The sequence below is a fragment of the Gasterosteus aculeatus genome, chromosome 1 (assembly GCF_964276395.1).
Source record: "Gasterosteus aculeatus chromosome 1, fGasAcu3.hap1.1, whole genome shotgun sequence".
Taxonomy (NCBI): domain Eukaryota; kingdom Metazoa; phylum Chordata; class Actinopteri; order Perciformes; family Gasterosteidae; genus Gasterosteus; species Gasterosteus aculeatus.
In genome coordinates, this window is record NC_135688.1 from 20,785,192 (window position 1) to 20,805,076 (window position 19,885).

The 19,885-nt window shown below is 45.4% G+C and overlaps 2 protein-coding genes across 26 annotated transcripts in view; one reads left to right on the forward strand and one right to left on the reverse strand.

Moving 5' to 3' along the window:
• Positions 1 to 19,885, forward strand: part of myo18ab (myosin XVIIIA b) — a 104,957-nt gene that overhangs the window by 32,604 nt on the left and 52,468 nt on the right. For 15 of the 24 annotated variants that reach the window (XM_040194098.2, XM_078098733.1, XM_078098774.1 and 12 more), the window contains 12 exons: positions 1,477 to 1,687; positions 10,242 to 10,384; positions 10,487 to 10,587; positions 10,861 to 10,924; positions 11,413 to 11,557; positions 13,441 to 13,452; positions 14,730 to 14,900; positions 15,271 to 15,361; positions 17,034 to 17,226; positions 17,966 to 18,052; positions 19,488 to 19,629; positions 19,718 to 19,877. In XM_040194098.2, coding sequence (XP_040050032.2) covers positions 1,477 to 1,687; positions 10,242 to 10,384; positions 10,487 to 10,587; positions 10,861 to 10,924; positions 11,413 to 11,557; positions 13,441 to 13,452; positions 14,730 to 14,900; positions 15,271 to 15,361; positions 17,034 to 17,226; positions 17,966 to 18,052; positions 19,488 to 19,629; positions 19,718 to 19,877 — 1,520 coding nt within the window. The remainder of the gene's footprint in view (positions 1 to 1,476; positions 1,688 to 10,241; positions 10,385 to 10,486; positions 10,588 to 10,860; positions 10,925 to 11,412; positions 11,558 to 13,440; positions 13,453 to 14,729; positions 14,901 to 15,270; positions 15,362 to 17,033; positions 17,227 to 17,965; positions 18,053 to 19,487; positions 19,630 to 19,717; positions 19,878 to 19,885) is intronic. The other 9 variants (XM_078098728.1, XM_078098713.1, XM_078098761.1 and 6 more) reach the window with 1 other exon arrangement.
• On the reverse strand, positions 3,446 to 9,257 carry LOC144405468 (uncharacterized). 2 transcript variants are annotated; one of them, XR_013467073.1, is made up of 2 exons: positions 7,925 to 9,257; positions 3,446 to 6,553 (listed from the first exon to the last, which is right to left on the reverse strand). XR_013467073.1 is itself a non-coding variant. In XM_078098800.1 (2 exons), exons 1-2 carry the CDS (start codon positions 9,035 to 9,037, stop codon positions 6,531 to 6,533), a joined length of 993 nt encoding a protein of 330 aa, XP_077954926.1. In that variant the 5' UTR covers positions 9,038 to 9,182; the 3' UTR covers positions 3,446 to 6,530. The 2 variants fall into 2 exon arrangements, 1 of the variants encoding a protein (XP_077954926.1); XM_078098800.1 differs by having other exon boundaries at positions 8,068 to 9,182.

The window sequence follows — 19,885 nt, forward strand, 5'->3', positions numbered from 1 at the left end:
TGCCCATGAGAACCCTAACTACCATCCATACACAATACCACCTGCCCATGAGAACCCTAACAACCATCCATACACAATACCACCTGCCCATGAGAACCCTAACTACCATCATACACAATACCACCTGCCCATGAGAACCCTAACAACCATCCATACACAATACCACCTGCCCATGAGAACCCTAACAACCATCCATACACAATACCACCTGCCCATGAGAACCCTAACAACCATCCATACACAATACCACCTGCCCATGAGAACCCTAACAACCATCCATACACAATACCACCTGCCCATGAGAACCCTAACTACCATCCATACACAATACCACCTGCCCATCAGATCCTAACTACCATCATACACAATACCACCTGCCCATGAGAACCCTAACTACCATCATACACAATACCACCTGCCCATGAGAACCCTAACTACCATCCATACACAATACCACCTGCCCATGAGAACCCTAACAACCATCCATACACAATACCACCTGCCCATGAGAACCCTAACAACCATCCATACACAATACCACCTGCCCATGAGAACCCTAACAACCATCCATACACAATACCACCTGCCCATGAGAACCCTAACAACCATCCATACACAATACCACCTGCCCATGAGAACCCTAACTACCATCCATACACAATACCACCTGCCCATCAGATCCTAACTACCATCATACACAATGCCAGCTGCCCATCAGACCCTAACTACCATCCATACACAATACCACCTGCCCATCAGATCCTAACTACCATCATACACAATGCCAGCTGCCCATCAGAACCCTAACTACCATCATACACAATGCCAGCTGCCCATCAGAACCCTAACTACCATCCATACACAATACCACCTGCCCATGAGAACCCTAACTACCATCATACACAATGCCAGCTGCCCACCAGAACCCTAACTACCATCCATACACAATACCACCTGCCCATGAGAACCCTAACTACCATCCATACACAATACCACCTGCCCATCAGATCCTAACTACCATCATACACAATGCCAGCTGCCCATCAGAACCCTAACAACCATCATACACAATGCCAGCTGCCCATCAGAACCCTAACTACCATCCATACACAATACCACCTGCCCATCAGATCCTAACTACCATCATACACAATGCCAGCTGCCCATCAGAACCCTAACAACCATCCATACACGATGCCACCTGCCCATCAGAACTCTAACTACCTTTCATAGACATTTTACAACATTTTGACAGCAGTCTCCCGCAGATTCACCGGGGCTGGGACTAGCCACTACCAAAGTAATCTTAGGGCACATTCTCAGCCCTAGTCTACTTCAGAAGCCTATCAAAATAGTCTTCATCATCATATGATCACGGTGAAGCTCGTGAACCGCCCACCGGGCTGGCTGATTGGCTGCAACGTGGTTTGTTGCTGTTACTCAAACACCTCTCTGCCGTGTTGTTTTTCCCATCAGGTGATGCACATGTTCAAAGGCTGTCGCCGAGACGACTCTGCTCCTCACATCTACTCTGTGGCCCAGTCGGCCTACCGCAACCTGCTCACCACCCGGCAGGACCAGTCCATTGTGCTGCTGGGCAAGTCCGGCAGCGGCAAGACCACCAACTGCCAGCATCTGGTCCAGTACCTGGTCTCTATCGCTGGCAGCACGGGAAAGATCTTCTCTGGTGAGCATGCAGACAGAAAGAGGGTCGCAGATCACATGACTTCTTGGATAGATAAAATAGATAAATAGATGGAGGAGTAGTGGTAGTCATACAGGATATATTAAGTGTTGTCTCGCTGCAGTATGTTTGTAAAAAGCAGGCGCGTTTTCTTTTCTACATCTGTCTTGTGTTGAGATATTATGAATGATGGTGTTTGAGGTTAAGACAATGACTCTGGTTGAACCACCAGAGGAATGTACATGTTAGAGGAATGCTCAAGCCGTATTCTACTTGATAAAATAATTCTAGATGTCTGGAGGGAGACAAACTGCTTAAGTCCATCCATCTTCTGCCACCATCTTCAACCGCTTATCCGGGGTCGGGTCGCGGGGGCAACAGCTCCAGCAGGGGACCCCAAACTTTCCTTTCTTGGCCCACAACTACCAGCTCTGACTGGGGGATCCCAAGGCGTTCCCAGGCCAGTGCAGAGATATAATCTCTCCACCTAGTCCTGGGTCTTCCCCTGGGCCTCTTCCCAGCTGGACGGGCCTGGAACACCTCTCTAGGGAGGCGCCCAGGGGTCATCCTCACCAGATGCCCAAACCACCTCAACTGGCTCCTTTTGACGCAAAGGAGAAGCGGCTCTACTCGATGCTCCATTTATCCGGCCAAACTCACACTCCATCTTCCCCTCACTCGTGAACAAGACCTCGAGGTACTTGAACTCCTTCACATGGGGTAAGGACACATTCCCTAGCTGGAGTAGGCAATCCATTGGTTTCCTACTGAGAACCATGGCCTCAGATTTAGAGGTGCTAATCCTCATCCCGACCGCTTCACACTCGACTGCGAAACGCTCCAGTGAGAGTTGGAGGTTACAGACAGAAGATGCCATCAGGACCACATCATCTGTAAAAAGCAGCGATGAGATCTGCAGCCCCCCGTACTGTAGACCCTCCTCCCCCCGACTACGCCTCGATATCCTGTCCATGAAGACCACAAACAAGATTGGTGACAAGGCGCAGCCCTGGCGAGAACCGCATTGTTCCTCTTCAATCCTTGGTTCGACTATCGGCCGAACCTTCCTTTCCAGCACCTTGGAGTAGACTTTACCCGGAAGGCTGAGTAGCCAGTCTGCCACTCTTTTGGCACTGTCCCAGACTTCCACGCAATGTTGAAGAGGCGTGTCGTCCAAGACAGCCCCCCAACACCCATTGCTTTTAGCATCTCTGGACGGATCTCATCAATCCCCGGGGCTTTGCCACTGCAGAGTTGTTCTCCACCAGGCAAATTGACGATGATCCCTCCTCCGGAGTTCCTCAAGTGTTCCTTCCACCGCCCGATAACCTGCCCTTCGAGCCTGTCGGTACATTGCAACTGCTTCCGGAGTCCCACCGGATATCATAACCCGGAAGGCCTCCTTCTTCAGTCAGACGGCTTCCCTGACCACCACAGGGTTCGAGGGTTACCGCCCCTTGATGCACCTAAGACCTTGAGGACACAACTCACTGCCACAGCTTCAGCAATGGAGGTTTTGAACATACACCACTCTGGTTCAAAGTCCCCTACCTCCACTCGAATGTGACAGAAGCTCCGCCGGAGGTGTGAATTGAAAAATTATTTGGACCAGGGCCTCCTCCAGATGTTCCCAGTTCACCCTCACTACACGCTTGGGTTTACCGGGTCTGTCCCGAGTCTTCCCCCATCCTCTGACCCAGCTCATAACCAGATGGTGATTGATACGTAGATACAGCTTCTATAATCATGACGGAGGCTCGGTAGTTTTACTGAACTTTGTTGTTCAGGTTTATTGAACAAAACACAGCGGCTAAATACAACTTTTTCTGATTTACATTTTTGTTAAGATGGCGTCATGAAAACTAGAACAGATCCTGTTTTCACCCTTCACAATAAAACACTTCCGTTTCTTCAAATTAAAACCACATGGCACCCTGCAATTTGGAAACACGACTGCACCCATGTTACAACCAACAATCAATGCCCAATGTCCAGAACTGCAAATAAGTCACAACATCCTCCCGCCCAATGAACAACTGTTCATACGTATCAAATTGACCTTTAACCTATTTCTAATGGGTATAGTAACTGAACAGGCCTTCTTAACACGCTGCCTGTAGAAGTGCAAACATTACATGAACGTATGAGGCCATCTCTGCCTGGAAAGACCTCTACGAGTCTACCCATCTTCCATGTCTGTCTGGGTGTGTTGTCCTCCCCAATGAGAACAACATCTCCTACTTTAAGTGCTGTTGGAGTAGGAGTGTCCACTTTGTGAGCGGATTTCAAGTCCAATAGATAGTCTCTGCGCCAGCTGTTCCAAAAGCTGGTCAAAAGTCTCTGCTGGTATTTCCACCTTTTACCAAGCTCCTCACGGTTTGCTGTGAGCACCTGAGCTGGAGAAAGAAAAGTCTTTGGTGGCAAGGAAGTCAAGCGTTTACCAACCAGGAAGTGTGAAGGGGTAAGTGGCTGGGGCTCTAATACATCACTATGTACATACGACAGAGGCCTAGAATTCAACACTGCCTCAACCTCAGTAAGTACAGTTGTGAGTTCCTCAAAGCTCAAAGAGGCTTTTCCCAGTACCTTCTTTAAGCATGTTTTAACAGATCTCACAAGCCTTTCCCAGAAGCCCCCCCACCAGGCAGCCCGCTCAGCAATGAACTTCCAGGTGATCCCTTTCTCAGTAAAAAACTCTGTGAGCTTTGAACCTTTAATGTTTTGCCATAACTCCTTTAGATCTTTGTCTGCTCTTTTGAATGTCTTCGCATTATCAGAGTAGATGATCTTACATAGCCCTCGTCTTGCAATGAATCGCTTTAAGGCTAGTAGAAAGTTCTCTGTAGTCTGATCTGAAACCAACTCCAAATGTACTGCTCTCGTTACTGCACATGTAAACAGCGTGATGTATGCCTTTACTGGTTGCCCCTTAGATCTAACATACAAGGGTCCTGCAAAATCTACACCTGTAACTTCAAAAGGAGGTGACTCAGTTACTCTATCTCGAGGTAAAGGAGCGGTAATCTGCTTTGCTGCTTTAACCTTAAGTTTTCTGCAAATGTAACAACTTGAAACAATGCGTTTTACAAGCTGTCTCCCTCTCAAAATCCAGTAATGTTCTCTGAGTTGAATCAGTGTATCTCGTACACCAGAATGCATCACCTTTTCATGACATGAATGAACCAATAGCTCAGAGTACTTGTGATTTGTTGGTAGTACCCAGGGGTGCTGTTCTCTGAAACTAAAATCAGAGTGGTGTAGTCTTCCCCCAACACTTAGCAGACCATTTTCATCTAAGAATGGTTTCAAGTCTTTGATTTTAGAGTCTCTTTTCACATTTAGTTTTGACTTTAGCTGGGACATTTCAGAGCTAAAACAGCGCTCTTGCGTAGCCTTTACCCAGTACATTTCAGCTGCAATCAGCTCTTCTGAGGTTAACTCTCCCTGAACCCTTTGACAAGACCTTGTGTTAGTTACAAAGCGTTTTACCCATGCAGTGATTCTTAACACAGTCTTAAGCCTGCTGTACCTTTCTAAGTTCAACAGAGGTACCGTTTGTTCAGCGCTAGTGAATTGTACAACAGTCTGATACTTAGATTTCAGTTCAGTGTTTACCTCATTCACCACATTGTCATCATCAATGTCCAGCTCCCTTTCAGCTGTGGACAGTGAAGCTGGTCCGCTCCACCACAACTGGCTCTCAATAAGACTCTGTGCATGCTGACCTCGTGTAGGTAAGTCAGCAGGATTCATTTTACCAGCACAGTGGGACCACGTCTCCGGGTTTGTGAGCCCTTGTATTTCAGTCACTCTGTTGGCCACAAAGGGCTTCCACCGCTGGGCAGAGCTGCGGATCCAGTGAAGAGTGATCATCGAGTCCGTCCACATTTGAAGTTGGCTCTTCTCCATGTTCAGTGGTTTGAGAAAACTGTGTCCTAATCTTGCTCCAATAAGTGCACCCATAAGCTCCAGGCGAGGTAATGTCATTTTCTTTAGGGGTGCGACTCGCGACTTAGAGGCCACAAAGCTTGTAACAGTCTCTCCTTGTTTGTTTTTTCCTTGTAGATATGCCACAGCACTGTAAGCCTTTTCACTTGCGTCACAGTAGACATGCAACTTCACCGTGTGTGACTCTTGCTGGATCTCAATGTGGTACCATCTGGGAATAGCCATCAGGTGGAGCAGTGGTAGCTCCATACACCACTGTTCCCATTTTTCAGTCAAATCAATGGGTAATGGTTCATCCCAACTGAGCCCTCTCTCCCACATTTCTTGGAATAGGCACTTCACTCTGATAGTAAAGGGAGTGAGAAACCCAATGGGGTCAAATATGCGAGCCGATGTTTGTAGAACACTTCTCTTTGTGTTTTCTTTGTCCCGTAAAATGTCAATGAGTCCCTTTTGATCAAACACAAAATCATCTCTCTCTGGTCTCCAAACGAGTCCTAGCACTTTGAGCACGTTTCCACAGGACTCTGTATCTCCAGTCAACTCTACTCCAGTCTCCTTCCACATGGCTCTCAAGTCAGGTGAGTTGGTAACCCATTTGCAGAGGTCCATACCTGCCTGAGCGAGAATGTCTTTTGCTGTTGTTGTCACATGTAGAGCTTCCTGCACAGTAGGTGAGCTTGAAATAAAGTCATCTACATACAGAGAGTCACTGAGGATCTGTGCTGCCTTTGGTTGTTCTGTGTCAAATAGTTTGAGGTGTTTTCTGATGGTGGCAGCAAGCAGGAATGGGCTGGGAGACACTCCGAAAACCACTCTGTTCATTCTCAGGACACATACCTCATTCTTGCAGTCTTTGGTTGGGGGTCCATGCATCCACAGGAACCTAACAGCATCTTTATCCTTTTCTGCGAGGGAAATCTGAAGAAAAGCCTTGGTTATATCAGCAGTGAAGGCAATCTCATGCAACCTGAATGTGATGAGTACCTCTAGCAGGTTTGGGTTTAGATTAGGCCCTGTGTGCAAACAGTCATTGAGGGATGGGCTGTCTGCATCATGTGAGGACGCATCAAATACCACTCTCAGTTTAGTTGTGGCCTTGTCCTCTCTTACAACAGCGTGATGTGGCATGTAATATCTTACAGTCTCTTGGTTCCCTGTCACTGTTTTGTCCTCTAAAACCTCCTCACAGATCCCTTGCTGCAGGTAGTCCTGTATTACGTTGTTGTACCTGGCATACAAGGCTGCATCGGTTTTTAGTTTTCTCATAAGGCTCTCAAAACGTCTCTTTGCTACCTTAAAGTTGTCTGGAAGCTGGTCTTTGTCAGATCGCCATGGTAACTCCACTTGGTAGCGTCCATTTTCGAATGTAGTAGTCTGTTCAAAGCTTTGTAAAATGTCTGAGTCCTCTCGGCTCTCCGCCTGTTTGTTTACAATGCCCAGGGACTCGACCTCCCAGAATGCATGTAACTGTTTGGAAATCTGGGTCTCTTCAGTCAAACTTATGTGCATGCAAGTGGTTTCTGTAACGCTGGAGGTAGTCACTGGCCCCTGCAAAGCCCATCCAAAAATACTCTCAACTGCCACTAGTGAATTTGTGACCTTTTGGACCTTTCCAGTGACTGCTTGCCAGTAGTAGTCTGCTCCTATTAACACCTGCAACTCTTGATCGTTAGCACCTTCTAGTGGAAAGTCTGCAAGTTGAAGCCCTCTTTTCTTTATCTCTGCTTGAATGGGCTCGCTTGGGACCTTTATCACAGCACTGCACACCTGAGGAGTCTCTACAGCTTCAATCTCAAGTCTCTGTTCAGTGTTCCACATATTCTGGAGCTCAACTCTCACAACATTGCGTTTCTCTGTTACAGGAGAGGTGGAACCAAAAACATGGAGATTTAGTGTCTCTTGCCTTACAACTGGGAGTCCTAAGGCTCTGACGACGTTTCTGTGAATGAAACTTCGCTGGCTGCCTCCATCCAATAGACAGCGTGTTATCTTCCTCTCCTTTGGTCCTACAGTCCATGTCTTAACTGTCTGAAGTAGTACTGTGTTCTGAGTATTGGTCTTCACCTTTACAGGGCTTGTCAATGACGACAACACAGCTTCTGTATTTTCACTACTATTGGTAGTGTTAATATCTAGCTTGGCTTCAGACTGCTCACAAACTGACAAGTGGTGTTTCCGGTTGCATAGGCTGCACAAAACCTTTACTCTGCAGTATTTTGCAATGTGTTTTGGGCCTAAGCAGACATAACACCGTCCAAGTTTTCTCAGTTTATCCTTGCGTGCACTTACTGTATGGTCGGAACAGTTCTCTGGTTTGTGGTCGCTACTGTCACAATACACACAGGTCCGGGGCACGGCACTGGCGGTGTGCAAGGCGGTCGCTGACGGGACACTCCACTTTCTGGGTTTATCGCAGGCGTAGGATGGCTTACCCACATTCTTGTGTTGTGGGCTCGGATCCTTCGATGCATGGCCTGGTCTTGTAAGCTGAAGCGCTCGTTCTCTGCTTTGCACCTCATTTTGTAGAAACTGAATCAACTCTGGCACCTTCCATTCGTTGGTCGCGTTTGGTTGGCGGGTGTAGGCGAGTGCGATGTCCTCCGGAATGAGCTGCAGTAGCACTGGACAAAGCAGGCAGCCGTACGTGTCACTCTGGACTCCAAGTGACTCCAAACTGCGTATCTGGATCTCACATTCATCATACAAGTGCCTCAAAGCTGTAACATCGGAAGATCTTTTAACAGGGTTTAAGTTCAGTAATTTGGACATATGGGCACTTATCACAATGTCCTTTCTCCCAAAGCGGCTCTGGAGTAACTCTATTGCAGCATCGTAGTTGGCATCTGTCATTGTAAGCCCTGCAATAGTTCTAGCAGCTGCTCCAGTCAGGTAGGATCTGAGGTAAGTAAACTTGTCTGTCTTGCATAGTACCTCATTTCTGTGAATAGCTGTTTCATATTGTGACCAGAATTCCTGCCACTGGCTTATTTCACCATCGTACTTTGTTATCATTAGCTTAGGAAGTTTAACAGTTTGTCTGGACTGTGATGTAAATGAACCGCTGCTCCCATCGCTCACGCGCACTCTCGGGGTGTCTCTGATGGTTTCCTGATGCCCGATGGCGGTGGTGGCGCGAACCTTCCAAGTGAGAACGCGGTCCATGTAATCCAGTGTGCTTGAAATCTCCGTGTCCAGATCGTCCGTGGACGTCACATCTTCTATGCCCTTGTCCAAGTCCAATAAACTGTCCTCCTTCGATGATAAAACTGCCAGAAACTCGCGTAGTTTGTCAGTATCTGGTCTTTCCTTCCCCACCTCGTCCTCTAGGCGGGTTAACAGCCTCGTCGTAGCGGCGCGAATAGTCGCCCGCTTCCTTTTCAGCCGCTCGAGTCCCTCCGTCATGACGGCTGCTAAACCGAGCCGTTAGCTGTTCACTTCGTTCGAAAAAGTTCTTAAAGTCCTTACATCCCGGGTTTCGGCACCAAATGATACGTAGATACAGCTTCTATAATCATGACGGAGGCTCGGTAGTTTTACTGAACTTTGTTGTTCAGGTTTATTGAACAAAACACAGCGGCTAAATACAACTTTTTCTGATTTACATTTTTGTTAAGATGGCGTCATGAAAACTAGAACAGATCCTGTTTTCACCCTTCACAATAAAACACTTCCGTTTCTTCAAATTAAAACCACATGGCACCCTGCAATTTGGAAACACGACTGCACCCATGTTACAACCAACAATCAATGCCCAATGTCCAGAACTGCAAATAAGTCACAACAGTGATCAGTTGACAGCTCTGCCCCTCTCTTTACCCGAGTGTCCAGAACATGCGGCCTCCGATCAGATGATACGTTTACAAAATCAATCATTGATCTTTGGCCTAGGGTGCTCTGGTACCACGTACACATCCTTATGTTCGAATATGGTGTTTGTTATGGACAATCCGTGACTGGCACAGAAGTCCAATAACAAACACCCGCTCGGGTTCAGATCAGGGAGGCCATTCCTCCCAATCACGCCTCTCCAGTTATTTCCATCGTCGCCCACGTGCGCATTGCGCCCAGTAGGACTATGGAGTCCCCTACTGGAGCCCCATGCAGGACTCCATTCAGGGTCTCCAAAAAGGCTGAATACTCCGAGCTGCTGTTTGGTGCATGTGCACAGACAACAGTCAGAGTTTTCCCCCTCACCATCCGAAGGCGACCCTTTTGTCCACCGGGGTAAACTCCAATGAAGCACTCAGCCGGGGACTTATGAGTATCCCCACACCCGCCTGGCGCCTCACACCATGGGCCACTCCGGGCCGGGTAACTCCTTCCCTCTTTCGTTTTCGTTTTTTCACAGGGTCTTTTGAATCATTCTTAGTCTGGCCCCTCGCCTGAGACCACTTTGCCATGGGTAACCCTACCAGGAGCACAAGGCTCCCGACAACACAGCCCTCAGGGTCATAGGGACACACAAACCTCTCCACCACGATAAGGTGATGGTTCCCCAGTGTTTAATGAAAAACCAAAGGCAGAGCAGAAAGATGCTATCTCAATAAAGACTACACTGCTCATTGGAAAAATAATGAGATCCCTTTTTACGTTGTTTTGGGACCAGTTGAGAAGTGGCAGGCGGTCTACACCATCCTGGAGGCCTTTGGCAACAGCTCCACCTCCATGAACACCAACGCCAGCCGCTTCTCCCACGTGGTGTCCCTGGACTTTGACCAAGCCGGGCAAGTGGCCTCTGCGTCTATCCAGGTGACACACACACACACACACACACACACACACACACACACACACAGGATGTGCTGTGCTCACAGCAGGACCATCTGACTCTTTCTGTTTCCTTCCAATCAGACAATGCTGCTGGAGAAACTGAGGGTGAGCCGCCGGCCCGATGCAGAGTCCACCTTCAACGTGTTCTACTACATGATGGCCGCAGCCGACAGCAGCCTGAGGTGACTCCTCTCTTCCATGTCAACATCATGAAGCGCATAACCTTTTTCTGTCATTGTTACAAAGGTCACATTTTTTAGGCCGACAGGCTTTCCTTCGGTCCACTCTCATGAACACAATATTTGAGACATCTCTTAAGGGGAAATGTCCTCTTAGTTTTAAGTCTGAACTGATTATATATTGGTCCCTGAAAAAAAAAAGGTCATGACACTCTTCACTACTCACTCCTCTCTCCTCTCTCATCTTTACTCTCCTTTCTCCCCTCTCCCTTCTAGGACGGAGCTACACCTTAACCACCTGGCTGAGAACAGTGCTTTTGGGATCCTCCCACAGTCTAAGGTAATTACACCAGATGGTTCCTTTTCATACTTCATGTATTTTGCTGAGCCCTTTATTGAAGGCCATCAATGTAAACAAATATTGGTTGGAATTCATAATGTTTACACAAACCATGGAAACATGCACGTTTTTGGTGATATTCCCTTTTTTCACATTTGCAACCAAGAATGTAATGAACATTAACCTGGAAACAAACATTGTTAAACTGGTTTCAAAACAATTTGTTAGCATTTCCGTTCAAGTTCATTCAAATAATTAGCTGACAATATCAATCAATATCAACGTAAGATCATTATTATTTAATCTACGACAGCAAAACATAGAAGAAAACAGATAATTATTTAAAGACAGCATGTGAAAATACAAATAACGAAGGGATCTGCAGAAAGCTAATACTGGCCTGTGTCCTGTCTGGTATTCATGAATGAAATTCATGTATGGAAGTAGCTGTTTCCACTGTCAGTTTGATCTGCTTTTGTCGTCTCCAGCCTGAAGACAAGCAGCGAGCCTCGCAGCAGTTCACAAAGCTGCAGGCAGCCATGAAGGTGCTGGGCATCTCTGGGGAGGAGCAGAAGGCCCTGTGGCTTATCCTGGGGGCCGTTTACCATTTGGGGGCCGCAGGAGCCACTAAAGGTAAGCACTCTCATCAAATTGAGTACATCACTGGAGGAGTGTCCCACTGTTCACACTGATCTCTGACTGTGTGTCGAGCACTTGTTCCACTTGTCTTTTCAATGCATCTGTGTCCACACTTTAGTGGCTGAGCAGATACTGAACGCTTGTTATTGCTCATCAATTCTTTCCAGTCTGGAGGAACATGATGGAGACTTTATGAATGACCTGGAGTGTGTGTACCTGCTGTCCACAACTCAATGGGAGCCAGACCGCCTCAGAATGGTCTGATTGGATCCCAAAAAATTCAGACTAGTTAACGCGTCCTGGTTTGATCAGACAACAAACCAGGACGATTGAGATGGGGCTAAAAGTATTAGTAGGAGAGTGTAATCCTTCAGAGAGCTGGGCCGGGTCCTCCTCCACAAATGACATGGCTTTGTTCTCATCTCGTCGTGGAGAAAGACTGATGACACGGACGCATCTTTCAGTGCGTATGTAAACCTGATAATTCAATGAAGATGTTGGTCATTATGGTCCCTCCACCTCTCAGCTCTGTGAGGAAAACGAAGGGCTAAGTGGTTTCATTATGACACATGATGAATACTGCAGTCACAGACAGGTGAGGGTGCAGTCAACCTTCAGCTCAACACTCCATTCCAGGGGGAGAATTAGCTGCTTTTGAGTACAGTATGTATAATACTGGATTATTATTTTTGGTCCAATAGGTCTACCTACAGTAAATGTGACCTCTGCATTTAACCCATCAGGAGCAGTGGGCTGTGGGTTCAGTGACTCACTCAGGAACATCTTGACAAGTGGACAGTACGAGCCCGACCTTTGGTTTAAGGGAAACCTGCTCAACCAGGTTGTGTCATAACGAGGTCCAGTCAAACACCACCACTTTCTAATTCTCAGAAGAGAGTGAATTAGCAAAAAGAGATGTGACTGGACGTGACTTTCTAACAGCTGCCACCAGGTGTCAGGCTTGTCTCGCTGTAGGCAGCAAACTGACTACAACAACAAGCTGGACGAGAGGATTCTCCATTAGACGAGGTGTACAGACTTATCCGTTTTTAGGGTGAAAGATGTTGGTTGACTTAAAGGGATATGCTCTCACTCTAGTAACCGTGCAGATCTACACAGCTAGAGGCCACTAGAGGAAAGTGATAAAATGTTCCTTTGTAATTTGGGTGATTTTGCAAGTAATGTGGTCAGTACAGGTTCTATAAATCTGACCTGTTGGTCTGCTCACTGCCTTCAGTCTACACAACCTTTTGTGAGATTGTACAGAAAGAAATAGTTATATCTCTACAGATTCACATTAGTTGTGTAGTTCCTGCTTTCCCCCGGATATGTGACTGTCCCAGCTATGATGGTATTGTTAGCTGTTGTATGTTTAACCTGTATGTGTGCAGCACGTCTGATATGGAGTGAGATCAAGACAAGGGCAGTTTGTTTAGGTCAAATGTTGGACTCTGTAGCATGGTGGCTCGTTGGAGACTTGTCTTTCTTACCCACCCAGATCTGGATGCTCCTCCTCTTAAAGCCCCTTTAATTTGTAGATGATGCCGTCAGCTCTATCCACACTGAATACAAGGCCTGTGGCAGACAGTGCTTCTGCTATTTCACCTCTGATATTCTTGTTATATGTTTTACAAGGGTGTGTGTGTTTCATGTTGACAACAAGACGAAACACACGTATACATTCTTGCATGGAATAATCAGTGCAAAGAATAGTCACCTGTCTTAACTCTTCAAAAAGCTCCACGTTGGTGTTGCTGTGGTCTAATGCTCATGCATGTTGTTGGTGTGGCTGTGAAATGAGCGGCTGTATGAACGGTGTTCTCTCTAACCTCCTCTCTTTGCTTGCATGTTTGCATGCTGTGCCCTATCAAACGCAGACGCAGATGAAGGTAATGGAAAAAACAACACTCGACCTGTTTTCTTCAAATAAACTTTGTTTAGAGAGTCTCTTGTTTGTACTTCATCATTCCTGAACTTACGAACTTAGCTGTCGTTTGAACTGCTCTCTGTCTGACGCTGTCACACTACAACACATTCTCCAAAGCAAAGCAAAGCTTGTTCATTTCAAATCCTCTAGTTAGTGTTTTGACCTAAATACACAGAACTTTTATTGCCCAGTTTACCCTGTGAGGTTTCTGATTGGCTGGGGCTCCTGATGAATCTCTGACGAGTCAAGAAGCTCTTCGATTGGTTGACTCTGAAGGCCGTCGTGTTCCCTCTTGATACATGCGCAATGTAGTGCCTCCAGACCAAATGGAGATGTAGACTGATAGTTGAGGATTAGCAAAGATCCAAATCTGAGTCATTGAGTTAGATTTCAATGTATTTTCCACCGTACACCATAGCAAACAGCAGTTTTAACTTTCGAAAGGTTTTACTCTGCTCAAATGCCTTCAATAGGAAGTAGACAATGGCCTTTAATAACTGCCATCATTTGTTTGGTAGCTCTTTCAGTGACGGCTGGCCAGTCTATAGAAGTAGAAGCTTCGGCCTAAACAAGCCAGCATTGTTGCATATATCCAGTTGCCAAATATGTCTGTGTTGGGATCTGGTTGACTTCTGGCGTTGAAGTGCAGCCTGAGAGATGACCAAAAAAATGCACAGTTGCCCGGTCGTTACATTAAGGAAGGCGTTTAAATGTTTTCATATTTTTCCGAAGCTTTTAATGGGCAGCATCGCTAAAGTGTCTATAGTTAAAACAATTGTAGGCCCATTTAAAAAGGTCTGGATCCATGTAGTGTGACATCACACCCTTGTAGTATTAGTGGTATTAGTAGTAGGCCCCGCTGTACATGAATGCTATAGGATGGCTAGGAAGCAGGCCCGTGGTGGGTATAATTAGAAGAACAATTGAATGTGTGGCTCTTAAAAACTTGGCTGTCCCACAGTCCACTCCTGTCAGCATACATATATACCGTACACATGCTTCCTGGGTTTAAAAGATTATGGTCGATGAAGCTGATTTGTTCTTTTAGGGTTATCATTTGGGTTAGTTCTAGTTAAGAGTAAGCATTGAGCAGCTGACAGAAACCTCACATCGAGCCATCCTTTGTACTGTCTTCATCATCCGCCCTCTGCCCCTTCCTGCAGTTGTTAACAACTTTCCTCCACAGGTCCTTACTGCGTGTCTCCTTGTATTCCAAACCCATTTTTACTTCCTTCTCAGCGGGCCGGAGACAGTTTGCCCGTCACGAATGGGCCCAGAAGGCGGCCTACCTGCTGGGCTGCACCCTGGAGGAGCTGTCCTCTTCTATCTTTAAGCACAAGGCCAAAGGACTGCAGCACTCCACATCCTTCAGAGGAGGACCCGACGAGGCCGGCCTAGGGGACGGCTCAGGTAAAAACCACTACAACATCCTCATCCAACATCATCCTCATTTTGAGACAATGTTCCATAAACCCACTTCTGATATGAACAGTTTGGACTGATGCACATCATTTGGGATCATATGTACTGTACACTGATGAATACAGAATGCGTTTGTGTGTGTGGGGTAAGATGTCAGTATGAACCTTAAGTTAAACAACAAACTAAGAATATAATCAAACTTTTGTTTCGAGTTCTATGCACTCAACACAAAGTTTGTAAGGTCTGTAACTCCAAATACTAATTTAGTTTTGGTAGTGATCGATGGTTGTTGACCCTGAGCAGAGGATGTCCGCTCTGAATGTGTTCTTGTAAGCTGTGACTCTGATCTGTATTTCAGGTTCTAAGGTCACAGCACTGGAGTGTTTGGAAGCCATGGCGTCGGGACTCTACTCTGAGCTTTTCACTCTCGTAATCTCCCTAATAAACAGGTAAGAATATTCCAAATATGTTGCCTTCTTATCTTGCTTTTTAGAAAGCATTCATGATGTTCGTTGAAAACCGCCTCTTTCTGTACGGTACAATAGAAGCGGTAAACACACTGATGGGTGTTTGGGTTCTGAATCAGTGTTTCTAGACGGTGCAATGCAGCAGAAGATCTTCTGCAGCCTGATTGTTTCGAGGACAAATGCCTTTGTGTTGGAAAGCTTTGTCCCCAGTGTAGCCGAGTGGCTCTGCCGTTACCTCAGCAGTCCTTTTGATAGGCTTGGAATATCTGCTGCACACACCCCATCTGGACAATGTCACACTCCACACTTCACTTTCAGAGCTCCCACCTCTGTTGAAAGCTTTAAATGCTATTTCAATTGTTATTGCTATTTTCAACTTCTTTAAATACTTTTTAGATAGTGATTTTCTTTCTCCCTTTTCTTCTAATCCAAAGCAACAACAATTGGCTGCACATCTCTCATTTCACAAAAGAAATGGAAAAAAGAAAATGTAATTCATGATGTGCATAAACAAGGTTCGTTATAAAATCTCAGCTTTCGGTAGAATCCCAAAGAACGAGTAGGATCTTAGTCTTTGTTAAAGCTTTAATAAGTTCAGCATGTACTGCCTTTACTGTGTATGGTGTACACTCAGTGTGCAGCTCTGCACTATTCTCTGAATACTCCTCTTTGCAGTAAACCATTAGTCGGCGAGTGCTACACTACAATCCGTTTTTTCTTTGTCGGCCCTTCCTTTCATACCGTATAGATCTGTCATGTGCCTTTGTCTCCGAATCCTCTGCTGGAGTTCTTTTGTAAAGCTTGCACACAGCGTTACTCACAGACGGCAGCTCTTACTGTGGACTTTTCTTAATGTGCAACATTCCCATCTTCAAAAGGGACCGGACTCGAACCGACACGTCTCTGCAAAGAGTCAGAGTGCAACATTTCACCGTAGACTTTATTCTTTGATATGATCAGAAATGTAATGTCAGGTTAAGTATAACTAACTATTCATATTAATCTTTCCAGTTCATATGTGAATATAGCAGAGATCTTGGTTCATTGATACTGTCACAGCATTCAGTACCGGACCACAAGTAGACCACTCCCTAATAATGAAACTACCCAACACAAAATACATGTATTGTGTTTTTATGCAGCACTGGAGTGTTTGGAAGCCATGGCGTCGGGACTCTACTCTGAGCTTTTCACTCTCGTAATCTCCCTAATAAAAAGGCAAGAATATAATAGGTTGCCTTCTTATTTTAGGAATTTTCATCAGAGTTGTTACATAAATGTAACTCTTGATGCTAGGGCTATGTATTTAGAGGCCAGTCAAATCATAAGCCCGTACCATGTGAACAAACCCTATAGATTTCTTTCCTCATGTCCATCTATGTTGTTTATGAATATAATTAGCCGGGCAGAAACCTCAAAGCTGCGCTCTCTCTAATGTCCACCAGGGGGCTTCTATAGAAGTGTGAAAATCATTTCACTTCTCTCCTGATGTAAACTCAAACTCAAAGCTTTAAAGTGGTCAGTCAATCGATGGGTGACGTCATGAAGAATCCGCCCACTTAGACACAGCCTTTGGCCAAAGCCGAACCGTTTTATCTCCATGATAAATCATAGTGGGTTGATCAAAGCTTCATGATGTACGTGTGTCCCTCAGAGCTCTGAAGTCCAGTCAGCACTCCCTGTGCTCACTGCTGATTGTGGACACGCCGGGTTTCCAGAACCCTCGGCTGGCCCAGCAGCAGCGGGGAGCCACGTTCGAGGAGCTCTGCCACAACTATACCCAGGAGAGGCTGCAGACCCTGTTCCATGAACGCACCTTCGTCCAGGAGCTGGACAGATACAAGGAGGTGCTGCTTATATATATACACATATTAGCTCATTAGATCTTTTCTATCTGAAGAAAAATATTAGATGATACATAAAGTCAATTTATAGAGATGGTTCATTTGTTCAAAATCAAACAAAACTATATACGTTTTGTTTATCTACTCTGATCCCTCTAGTGTCATCTACGCGTGCAGATAGTGTCTATTTTTGGGGTGCTAATAGACCTGATACAGTGAAGGCCAATGGAAATTGATTGGTGTGTGTTTAAAATGAGTTTCAGTAGCTGTGGATAATCCACCGAACAGCCAATCAGTCTAACTGCTTAGGAAGGTTCCCTAACGGAATTAAACGATTTTGGAAGGATTAAGTGGTGATCTCGCTCACAGCTGGTCTGATCCTCTCAATACTTAGAAAAGGTGATTCAATACTTCCTTTAGCATAGCGAACAGTGCACCCCTATGCTATCCTATTTAACGGTGCAATATGGATATTTATTCTATCTTTATTTTTTATTAGGTGTTTTTCTGTCCTAGATGAAACAGATATCATAAAACTCTGCATTGATAGATGAAAACACATTCATAGGCACATTCACTTCCTTATACCACTGCTCAATATCCAATAAACATTTTCAAAAAAATGTACACTCACACCCAATCCAGTTGGGTCATGGCTCATTTCATAATCCACCTGTTGATTTATTGATGATCTCCTCTCCTGTAGCTCACTAACCTAATCCTTTATCCCTCCTGCCTCTAGGAAAATATAGAGCTTGCTTTAGATGACATAGAGTCCAGTACCTCTCTGTCTGTAGCAGCTATTGACCAAGCCTCCACCCAAGCTCTGGTAAGCCCATCTCCACACTGTTCAAATGAAATGCTCACCCTTAGATCGTGAAAAAAACGCCTGTGATCATTTGTATGCTTTACCAGGACTGTCGGCTACCTCCAATTAGTTTGGCCCTTTGTGATTGTGGCTCGTGTTTTTCTAACGTGCTTCATTTCCTTTTGGAATTCGTCCCACATCTGAAAATTAATTGGAAAGAAGTGAGTGATTTGTTTCCCTCTTGGCTTGAGAGGTTCCGTCCCGCTTCAAACTTCACATTGCACGTAGTTCAATTAGCCTCAGCAGTGCTTTGTGAAAAGTGGGAATTATTGATCAGTGCTATGTATAGAAAATGCTTTAACAACTCCTTTTCAAAGGCAACAGGAAGGAAACAATGTAGCTTTAGTTTGGGGGGCTTGTTGTAAAAGATGTAAGACAAAAGCATCATCCGGAGGAACCAAAGACTATTACTCACTTCAAAATAAACCATACCAGCAACAAACCCTGTATCTCTCAGAGGAATTTCACATTGAACTTGATTAGGGTGCAGCAGCTCTTCTTTGATTGTGAATTGCTGTGAGAGTCAGTTATCATTCTGCTTTCATCTATTTGCACAGTTTCCATGTCCTTATGTAAAGAGGCTAATCCAAAGTTGGATTATGTTACAGTCAGCTGTAAGAAAAATGTCTTATCTCGTTAAAGGTACAAGGAACTAATCAGTTGACATACAAATTACAGTTATGTGCTTAGTTGTGCATCAATGGGCTTTATTTTGTGTTGGATTGGGCGCTACCTGGACAGTCAAGTACTGTACTTGGGTACAATTGTGATGCTGCTTTCTTAGATATTGTACTCTTAATTCAATGTATGAAACACAATCCAGTGTTATACAATAAATGATCCAACTTTAGGAAAAATTAATGCCATCAACGTGTTATTCATTTTTATTGCATTCTGCATCAATAATAATCCAATCCATTATGATGTAACTATAGTGACAACTAAACGTCCTCCTCACAACTAAAGTCCGCCTTTAGGGAAGTCATATGACCGTGGTAAATATCATTTGTTGAACCAAACATATGAGTACCATAAAGGGAGGTATGACTGTAATAATCTTGGGTTGTTGCTGGTAACAGATTTAATAAATAATAATGAATACATATAAATCAATGTAACTATTATTGGTAATTCAATTATAATTAATAAATGCCTACATTAGTTAATAGCATGAATATTTAATTAACCGAACGTTATCACGTGAATACATGCTACGTACATAGCCTATTGAATTCTTCCATGTTGAACCACATGTGTACCTATTTCTTTTAATAAATGTGAGTATTTGTGAACACATCTGGCCTTGACCTCAGATTGTCTTTCACCGATGCCAAAGGAAAGTGTTTTTGTGAGGAAGAAAACAGGCCACATCTTTGAGTGTCAGTCTCCATCACAGGTTCGGACTCTGGCCAGGACGGATGAGGCTCGAGGCCTCCTGTGGCTGATGGAGGAGGAGGCTGTGCAGCCCGGAGGATCAGAGGAAACCATGCTCGAGAGACTCTTCAGCTACTACGGCTCTGCACAGGGAGAAAACAAAGGTGAGCCCTCGCGATGGGATCCCATAGAAACCGACCGGCCCGATCCCACTGCTCACATACTGGGGGAAATGTGTTCTGTGTGTTGCAGGAGCCGGTCTGCTGCTGCGAGGAGAGAAGCCTCATCTCTTCCTGCTGGGCCACAGCCACGGGACCGATTGGGTGGAGTACAACGCTCAGGGCTGGCTAACCCATGCCAAGCACAACCCCGCCACCCAGAACGCTGCCACTCTGCTGCAGGACTCCCAAAAGTAGGATC